General features: G+C 57.7%; 1 protein-coding gene across 1 annotated transcript; it reads left to right on the plus strand.

Annotated features, from left to right (window-relative positions):
* On the plus strand, positions 1–10032 carry Niban3 (niban apoptosis regulator 3). The gene is made up of 15 exons (XM_036175953.1): positions 1–55; positions 1122–1252; positions 2280–2405; positions 2992–3106; positions 4022–4189; positions 4297–4412; positions 4495–4599; positions 4701–4863; positions 5600–5790; positions 5886–6044; positions 7100–7216; positions 7287–7394; positions 8001–8112; positions 8899–8965; positions 9975–10032. Exons 1-15 carry the CDS (start codon positions 1–3, stop codon positions 10030–10032), a joined length of 1791 nt encoding a protein of 596 aa, XP_036031846.1.

Consider the following 10032-nt stretch of genomic DNA (forward strand, 5'->3'; position numbering starts at 1 on the left):
ATGGGGGTGCGGCCCTCCAGCCCCTTGGACAAACGGCAGCAGCAGCAGCTGAGGGGTGAGCAGACGGGTCGGGGTTCGGGTCATGCTGCACAGGAGGCCTCACTGGCATGGGCCCCCAGCACCACATATGTAGTTCCTCGTAATTCTCTTGTCCTGCCAGGAGTGGGCTTGGCTTGGAGAGCCCAGAATTTTGTGTAATGTTTTGAGACACAGTCTCTCTGTGTGGCTGTCCTGGAACTTGCTCTGTAGCCCAGCCTGGCCTGGAACTCAGAGATCCTCCTGCCTCTGCCTCCCGCTGACTGGGATTAAAGGCGTGCACCACCACTTTTTGGCTTTGGAAGATTCCAGATTCAAATGAAACTCAAGGAGCTGAGCATGGCGGCTCATGCCTGTCTTTCCAGCACTCAAGAGACAGACAGATCCCTGAATTAGAGGCCAGCCTGGACTACATAGTGAGTTCCAGGACATCCTGGGCTACATGTGACCCTGTCTCAAAACAAAATGAAAAGTGAAATGTGGCATTTTTTGTTAGGGGACTCCAGGGCCCTGCCGGAAGGGGTGGGGGCTGTGGCAGGAAGATGGGGTCCCCACCTGACCCCAGACAGTCCCCATGCCTGGGGGGCTGCATGGACACTGGGACTGAGGCTCCCTGAACTGTCTGTCCTACGCTGGGCCTGGGAGAGTGGGCTGGACGCTCATGGTCCTGACTAACAGGACTTGGTGACTGCCCACCTAGGGGAGAGGGTAGGCCAGGCTGGAAGAGGGTGTGTGGTTGGCAGTGAGTGTGGGAGCAGCATTGGGAAGGGGACCAGCCCATGCAAAGTCTTGCATGTGCTGCAAACCATCTCTCCAAGTCTCAGGCTTGACTGCTACCTGAATTTGCTGTGTGCCATTGGGTGACTGAATCCCCCTCTCTGGGCCTCATTCTCCTGAGGTACAACAATATACTTGGATGAAAATACCGTGTGTGTGTGTGTGTGTGTGTGTGTGTGTGTGTGTAGGCCAGTGATCACCCTCGGCTGTCCTCTTAGACATGGAGCCAGGGTCTCTCACCTCTGCCGGGGCTCACCGGGCTGGCCGGCTTGGCCTGAGGTGACAGGCAGGTCCCTTCTCCCCCACAGGTCAAGTGGACGGCCTGCTGCGGGCCTTCTTGCCCTGTTACCGCAGGCAGCTAGCTGCAGCCGTGCTGAGGCAGATCTCCAGGGAGCTAGAACCCCGGGAGACGGTCGGAAGCCAGCTGTCCCACACCAAAGTGCGTGGCACTGAGGATGAGGCATCCCCAGGGCGTGTGGGGACCCAGCTGAGGTTGACTCCCTCTCTTTGTTCTCAGTGGTGCTGACATGTGACTGAGGACATGAGCTGGGGAGGATGTGCTGACCCCAGGGCCTTTGCACAGGGGGACCAGGAAACTCTGGAGGTGGAGGCAGGCAGAGGCTTGGGGAAGTGTATCCCTGCAGGGGGCACAGCCTGTGTAAAGGCCCTGAAGTTGGATAGATGGGGGAGGGAGGGCAGCTTCTGCAGCCACAGCACCGGGGTCCACTCCGGTGAGAGGACCCCATGCCCGTGTTTCTTGCCCCCTTGCCCTCTGACCCTGGAGATGTAGCCGCTAATAGGCTCCCATGGCCTCCATCTGCCCCTATCCGGGGACGGTCCTGGACTGCCAAGGCAACTCAGGACCAGAGAGGTGGAGTGAGCCACGGGACAGCCACACCACACAGGTGACTGGAACCTGGGGTTTCCCACTGGCTCCCTTCCCTCCCTGCCAAGGGAAGCTCTGTGGGCCAAGGTCACATCTGGGGACTCTCCTTGTCCCACGCAGGCATCACCATACCTGCTACAATTTTGTTTTGTTTTACTTGAGACAGTCTCATGTCTCTGAGCTAGCCTGGCAGTGTAGCTGAGGCTAGCCTTGAGTTCCTGACCCTTCTGCCTCAGCCTTCCTGGTGCTCGGCTAGCAGGCTCTGGGTGGCAGCCACTGCCTTTGGGCCTTTAGCATATGGTGGGTACATGTGGCCACATTTACATGACACTAGTTTTCCTTCGGGTCTCTGTAGCCCAGGCTGCCCATAGACTACTTGAGAAACTGAGGAAGGAGGTCCCTGGGACCCAGCAGTTGGTGGCCTACCCGGGGTTCCACAATTGGATCCTGCCCCAATCAATCAATTGAATGTTTTTTTAAAAATCTGAGTCCCTGCTTTTGGTGGCAACTGAGTCTCGGGCAGAGTTCAGGGGACCTAAAATCTATCCTAGAACCAACAACAGCAGGCATCCCCTTGCAGAAGCTGCCTCGAGTCCGGGAGCACCAGGGACCCTTGACCTTGCTGTGGGGCCACCCACCACAGTGGCAACCCACCTTCTGTGTCCTGCGGGGGGATGGACGTCTGGAATGGTTCAGCCAAAAGGAGGTGAGTAGATGACCAGAGCTGCTGTCTAGGATCCCAGTGAGGGGCTGGGGGCGTGGTCAGGGTGGAGCCCCGCCTAGAATCCCAGTGAGGGGCTGGGGGCGTGGCTCAGAGTGGAGCCCCGCCTAGAACCCCAGTGAGGGGGCTGGGGGCGTGGTCAGGGTGGAGCCCCGCCTAGAATCCCCAGTGAGGGGCTGGGGGCGTGGTCAGAGTGGAGCCCCACCTAGAACCCCTAGTGAGGGGCTGGGGGCGTGGTCAGGGTGGAGCCCCGCCTAGAATCCCAGTGAGGGGCTGGGGGCGTGGTCAGGGTGGAGCCCCGCCTAGAACCCCCAGTGAGGGGCTGGGGGCGTGGTCAGGGGGTGGAGCCCCGCCTAGAATCCCAGTGAGGGGCTGGGGGCGTGGTCAGGGGTGGAGCCCCGCCTAGAATCCCAGTGAGGGGCTGGGGGTGTGGCTCAGGGCGGAGTTCTGGCCAATAACAGGCAAGGTCCTGAGTTGTGGCTGGCCCACAGAGGTGTAGAGGAGTGATTTGGGAGCTTGCTGACTGGCCTCGGGAACCTCAGTTTGGCCTCATGTCTTTGCTTGGTCACAGGAGTATGAGTCTGGGGGCCGTCCACTGGGCTCCACAGCCCTGACCGGGTACACGCTGCTCACTTCCCAGCGTGAATACCTCTGCCTTTTGGATGACCTCTGCCCAAGCTCCTCTGGTAAGGATCCCTGGGTCCCCTTAGTGTCCCTTCCTCCGAGCCTGGTGGCTATCCCACCCTCCCTGTGCACTTGGTGAAGCTGACTGGGTCCTCCTTTATCTATTACTAGTAGATAAACTGTGTGTGACTCACACAGTGTCTACAGATGTTACCAGCTGTCCCCTGGTGGACGGTATTGATCCCTGAGTATTCTTGCTTTGGGAAGGAAATGAAGTACCCACCATCCCTGGAGGACATCAGTAAAGCCAATGGAACAAAACCCAAATAGCAAAGAGTCTGAGGAAGGAAACAAAAGCAACCACATCTTTACTCCCAGCACCTGGAGGCAGAGGCAGGCAGATCTCTGAGTTTGGGGCCAGCCTGGGCTACAGAATATGTTTTGGACAGCCAGGGCTGTTACACAGAGAAACCTTGTCTTGGAGAACAAACAAGCAAAAACAAACAAACAAATAAAGTAACAAAATAATACAATAAAAATTAGAGCTTAAAAATGGCTCAGTGGGTCAGAGTTCGATTCCCAGCACCCACATCAGGCTGCTCACAACTGCCTGGAGCTCCAGCTCCCGAGCATCTGATGCCTCTTACCTCAGGCACCTACATACACATGCACAAACGTACAGATGGTTAAAAACAAAAAACCATGAAGCCCAGGGTCAGTAAGCATGCAAGGAGACAGACATGGTGGGAAGCAGTGTGCAGGCTTGGGCCACGGTCACAGGCCAGCTGGGGTCCTGGGCTTCCAGTTTCTCCCACTCTGTCGCTATTCACTTGTTCCAAAACGATGCAGAGTTCATCTTGCCGGACCCACGTAGTACTAGGGCGCTGGCGGTGTTTAATCTTTGAGAATTTTTGCTCTAAAGCGCAGGCTGGTCCAGAAGCCACACCAGCTCTTCCAGGCTGCTGTCATGCTTTTAGGAGACCTCGCTCAGGAGGAGCCGCTGAGGGTGCTGGAGGAGCCGGTGAGCTTCCCGCTCTTCCTCGCGCACCCTTTCCGGGCTCACCTTTGCTTCTGTGCGGGCACTCGAGGAGCGCAGCGCGCCTGGAGGCTCGGCCTGCAGGGTGCCATCCGGCTGAGAGCCACCGGTGTGTCCCAGGGTGGGGCGCAGGTGGGGAGCGGGAGGACGATGGGCGTAGGTGTGGGTCTCCCCGGGGAGGGCCGGGGCACGGCGCGTGGTTGACGGCATCCTCAGTCCTGCAGCGCAGCCGGGTGCCCGCGGCCTGCGCCTTCCTGGACGCCGTGCAGCTCTATCGACGACGCCGGGGCTTTGCCGGTGGCGATGACGCGACACTGGGCTCCGATGCGGAGGTGAGCGGTGTCCCGGTGTCCCGCAGGCCCGGGGAAGGTTCCGCCACCCGCCACACACTGCACTCTCACGCTTCCCCTGCAGGTGCTGAGCGCCGAGCTGATGCGGGAACTGTTGCCGGCGCTGCGCTCACAGACGCTGCGGGGCCTGCGGGGTGCGGGGCGCGCCCGGGCCCGGGCCTGCGCCGAGGTGCGGAGCCGGGCGCGGCGAGGGGATCAGGAGAGCGAAAGGGAGGGAAGGGAGGCGCCCCGAGCCCCACGCGTTCGCCCACACCACCCTCGACGCTGCAGTTCCTCGACGCTGTGCACGCGACGGTCCTGGCCCGGGTATCCGCAGGGCTGCGCGCATTCCAGCCAGAAAAAGACGCGCTGCTGGCGAAGCTCGAGAGGACAGTGCGCGCGGAGTTCGAGCAGATCATGCAGCAGCGAGCCCAGTGGGCGCAGAAACTAGAAGGTGAGCGAGACCGGGTAAGGCGCGGGGCCACCGGAGAGAGGTGTGGGAGGGCCGTGGTTGGTGGCGGAGGGCGAGAGGTGGAGCCCGGGAGGAACGAGGGTGGGTCCAGGAGGACGAAGGCGGGGCCACAGAGCGGGGGCGGGGCCACAGAGCGGGGGCGGGGCCTGGGAAGGAATGCAGCCGGAGGCTGAGGGGCGGGGCCAGCCGGGAGTGGGCGAGGGGCTCCGGGAGCTGGGCCTGCTAGCAGGGGAGGGGGCCTGGAGGCGGAATCAGGGCGGAGCTAGCGGGCGATGGTATTTCCCTGAGGGGCGGGGTCTCGCGGGTGGAAGGCGGGGCCTAATCGGGCGGGGCGGGGTCTGGGGAATAGGCTGGGGAAAGGAAGTAGCTGGAGAGGATTAGAGTGGGACTCTGGATCCTAGCTTGGAGAAACCCCGAGAAGCGAGTGGTGCCAGAGGGCGTGGCCTGGAACCTGGAGAGACCCTGGCCTGTTAAGTTGTGGGCCAGGTAGGGGACACGAGGTGGCCTTGCAGGGTTTGCTCTGCAGCCCAGTTATTAAGACCCGGGTTTGAATCACCTTCTGCTTCCTCGACCTGTGCCTTTGGGCTAGGTCTCACTGCTCCCAGTCTCAGTCTCCTCATCTGTAAAATGGGTGCCCAGCCGGCCAGGCTGAGGTCCTGCTCCTGTGCATCTACTGAGTGCCTGGTGGAGAAAAATCCAGGTCCACATATCCCCTCAGCCGAGATCCGGGACCCCCTGGAGGCATGCCTGTGCCGCATGGTGGATCCGCAACTGCCCCAGCTTACCCTTGCACTGCTGAGCCCTGTGGAAGCCACCCTCGGAACGGTTCGGACTCTCCTCATCCGGGGCATGGACCGGCTGTCTCACCACCTGCACAAGAACCCTTCTGGCACACGGCTACGCAGGGAGGTTAGCATGTGGGCTGTCAGTGGCACGTCCGCCTTGGCTTGTCTGTCATAAGCCAATGGTGTTTTCTCGTCCGACGGCCATTCATATGTACGTAGGTTTATGAATTTGGGGAGATACCTTGGGACCCAGAGCTGATGCAGGCCTGCTATCGGGAGGCGGAGAGAAACCGCAGCCACCTGTCCCAGCTGGCTGAACCATTTGGCTTCCTGGGGATGCAGAGCCTGGTGTTTGGGGCCCAAGATCTTGCACAACAGGTGAGAAGAGTGAGTGAGAAGGATGCGCTGGGTGTCCCTAGTAGAGGGAGAGCGTGAGCATTATGGGCAAGGGATGGGTCCAGCTGGTAGGCAGGCAGAGCCTGGAGAGAGAATGAGTCTGTGGAGGGCAATGGGGAGCCTCAGAGGTGTGTGAGCAAGGGCAGGAACATGGCCGCACCCAGGTTTAGAAAGCTCTGGGTGCTGTTAGGAGTTCTGTGTGTAAAGGCAAGAGTGGAGGAGGCTGGAAGCCCTGATCCAGACGGAGGTATGGCGGTGCAGGCCTGGCCCAGCACTTGGGAGGTAGAGGCAGGAAGATCAGGGTGGCAGGGTCATCCTCAGCCTCACAGTGAGTTTGAGGACAGTGTAGATTATGTGAGGCCCTGTCTAAAACAAATAGAAAGACAGGCAGAGTTTCTCTGTGTCCCAAATAACCACCCAGAGGCTTATTATTAATTATAAATGCTCAGTCGATAGCTCAGGCTGGTTACTAGCTAGCTCTTACATTTTAAATTAACACATATTTCTTATCTACCCTCTGCCACATGGTGGTACTTTCTTTCAACACAGCACATCCATCTTGCTTCAGACTCCACCCTTCTTCCCAACATTCTCTCTGCCTCAAAAATCCTGCCTAGCTACCAGCCAGTCAGCTTTTTATTAAACCAATCTGAGTGACAAATCTTCACAGTGTATAAAAAGATCATTCCACAGCATGGTTTTGTTTTTGTTTTTGTTTTTGTTTTGAGCTGAAGATTGAACCCAGGCCCTTGCACTTGCTAGGCAAGTGCTCTACCACTGAGCTAAATCCCCAACCCACACAACATGCAGCATGTTTTGAAGGCAGGGGTAGGGCCCTGCCATGGAACAGCCTGGGGGTAAGCCATTGGTACACACTTGTTCAGTTTGCACACTGCACAGGAGTACTCCCGGGGAGGCTGGAGGTCTTTCCTCAGACTAGAGCCTGGGGGCAGGCTGCTGGGAAAGTATTGGGCACTAGAAGCCTGAGCCGGAGCGGTGGTCCTGGGTGCGGGATCATCTGGGCGTCTCCTTCACAGCTCATGGCGGCCGCCGTTACCACCTTCCTACAACTGGCTGACCAATGCCTGACCTCGGCTCTGGACTGCAGCCAGGCAGCTGAGCAGCTGCAGAAAGTCAGGGGCCTCGTGCTGAAGGTGAGGCTATGGGAGGGGCCTGTGCCCCAGAGTACTGAGGGCCTTTACAGGCTGGCTGTGTCCTCTGCAGAAGTTCACCTGGGACAGTGAGACCACTCGATGGAGCTTCACCAGGGACTGGCTGCTGGGAATCTTCTGGCCCTTTGTGTGGAGCCAGCTTGTGGTGAGCTCTAACTCGGTGAGTGGACACCTGAGACATCTGTCTGGAGGAGACAGAGTACCCACTCTTGCCTGGAGCACAAGACCCCACCTCTGCTCCCCGAGCTGGGTGGGGGCTCTTCTGGGCTTCCACAGTGCCCTGTGCATTGGTTCATCCCTAATGCTGGCTGACCACACGCACTCCCAGAGTTCCATCCCAGCGGTGCTGGGCCTGTGCGGGCTCCATGGTCTAAAGGGGAGAACTGCCTGCCTGTGCAAAGGTCTGGGGCAGGACGGGCCAGAGAGGAGCCAGTTGAAGGAAGAAACAAGAGAAAGGGTGTGGATGAGGAGGTCCCAGCCTTGTCTAGCTGCCTGAAGGTTTGGACCTGCGAGAATGGGTGTGACTAGATGCCAACAGGACGCTTCGGCGAAAGCAGCTGTGGCTAGGTCTCAGCTGAGACACTTGGGAGGTTGGATGGTTGTGTGGCCTTAGTCCATTTCTGACACTGTAACACGTGCTATGGCATGTGGGACCATGGGTGAGCAAGCCCCTGTTACAGACAGGGAAGCAAGAGCCCCCCAGCAGATCGGGCCAGGGCTGGGGGAGCACACAGTCCTGCATCCAGCCAAGCTCCTCTGGTCCTAGGAACAGCCTGAGGTGGATGGGGACATCCTGGCCATGGGCTGCCAGGTTCTGACCACTGAAGGTGTCTGCAGGGACGTCATCCAGGGCCTCCTTCTGCAGAGGATTGACAGAGGTGAGCTCCCTGGCTGTGGCTCAGGGGAGCCTTGCTCAGTCCCTGTCAGTTCCTGCGGACGCTTGCACGGAACTGGAGGGTCCTGAGTGACAGAGATAGGGCTCCATGAGTGGCACTGGGGTGGGATTCTCAGGAGGAGAGAGGCAGTTGTCCCTGGTACCCGAGAGTCGGTCTGGAGTCCACTCAGAGCTCCTGGACGCTCACAAGGCCCTGGAAACAGCAGAGGGGGAGGAGCTCAGTTAGATGAGTGTCAGAAACTCGGAGATGATGGTGTCCTCAATGTGTGGGCCAAACAAGAACAATGGAGCTGAGACAGTGATGCAGGCCTGCCGTCCAAGCAGTCCTCCTGCCTCAGCATCCTGAGTGCCTGAACCCACATGGCCAGGAGAGTAGAATTTTTTTTAATGATTCAATTTTATTTTATGCACATTGGTGTTTTGCCTGCATGTCTGTCTGTGAGGGTGTCAGATCCCCTGGAACTAGAGTCACAGATGGTGTGAGCTGCCATGTGGGTGCTGGGAACCAAACCCGGGTCCCCTGGAAGAGCAGACTGTGCTCTCAACTGCTGAGCTGTCTACTCCTGAGAGCAGAAGTTTTGAATGGCTGCAGACTAAGTCCAGAAAAGGGGACCTGGATGAGTTTCAGACTCCAGAGCTTGTGTACATCCTTAGGGGAATTCCATCTGTCATTGATTAGTAATGTCTGCATTGGTGAAGCATAGAAAGAGGATCAGGGAGGCTGCGGCTGGCCTTCTTCAGATGGGCCGGGCGTTCTCTCTTGTTCTAGAGTTGAAAAAGAGTCTTGGTGCCAGTGACAGAGTGTGCTCTCCAGCTGGCTGCTCAGTATCCCTGTGAACCAGGAAGGAGCAAGTGAGTAGCTCACAGGTTCTAGGCAATGGCAAGGAATGGCTGTGGGGCTGCACAGGGTGTGTAGGAGTGTGGCAAGGGTAGAGTGGATGGAATAGAATGAACTTCATCTCCTGAAGTGGCCAGGCTGGCCAAAGATATGATGAGCAGGTAGAGAAGCCACTGGCCCTGACGTGCACGCATGTTTGTTTTGGCAGTTTTTGGTCCTGGGAGCCACTTCCAAATTACCACACAGAGACTTATATTGATTGTAAATGCTTGGCCAATAGCTCAGGCTTGTTACTAACCAGCACCTACATTTTCCTTGTTTATACTCTGCCACGTGCCGGTACCTTTATTGCCATGGCAGTTCATCCTTTGCTCCCTCTGCGTCTGGCTGGAGACTCCTCCGACTCCGCCCTCCCTCTTCCCATCATTCCCAGTTTGGCTCTCAGAACTTCATTCTGTTCAGCTTGTTTATTAAACCAATCACAGTGGCATATATTTACACAGTGTACAGAAGGATTATTCCACAGCACACACGGGCAGAGATGGTTGCAGGCTTGTGTCTCAGTTCCTGCCACCCAGGCACAGTGGGGGGTCTTGTCAGTTATTTTGTTATCAACACTGGAGGGGAAATGGTGATGGTCAGTCAAGGCACTGTGAGGCAAGGTGACTTGGGCTCACCTGTTACACAGCCGTGGCTGACTTAGACACTCTTTAGTTTCACATGAAGTCACATAAGGGAGTAATGGAAAGACCCTTGTATGGTCAGATATTCATATACAAGGAACTTGAGTGTCCTCTACCTGCCACATATACCAGGGTGAGCCTGTACGCACAGCCTTATGGGTGAATCCCCGTGGAATCTCGGGTGTGGAGAGGCAGGCTGGCATTTCCACGGGGCCCTGCGGCGTGCTCTCCCACCTGGCCACTGTGTTGCATAGCTATTCAGTTCCTCTTGCTTTGTGAGCCTTTTCCCTGCTCCAGCCTCCTTTGGCTGTCAATCCCCCAGGCGCTACCCCTGGGTTGGGACATGGGACATCCAGGTGACAGTTTTCATTTCCACAGATGA

Source organism: Onychomys torridus, unplaced genomic scaffold (assembly GCF_903995425.1).
Source record: "Onychomys torridus unplaced genomic scaffold, mOncTor1.1, whole genome shotgun sequence".
In the NCBI taxonomy this organism is placed as follows: Eukaryota; Metazoa; Chordata; class Mammalia; order Rodentia; family Cricetidae; genus Onychomys; species Onychomys torridus.

Excerpts from the sequence above, each read along its gene's own strand:
- Niban3 (XM_036175953.1), top strand. The coding sequence starts at position 1 with ATGGGGGTGCGGCCCTCCAGCCCCTTGGACAAACGGCAGCAGCAGCAG. Across the intron at positions 4,600-4,700 it reads GGGCCCGGGCCTGCGCCGAG|TTCCTCGACGCTGTGCACGC; the intron begins GTGCGGAGCCGG and ends TCGACGCTGCAG. Across the intron at positions 8,966-9,974 it reads GGCTGCTCAGTATCCCTGTG|GCTACCCCTGGGTTGGGACA; the intron begins AACCAGGAAGGA and ends AATCCCCCAGGC.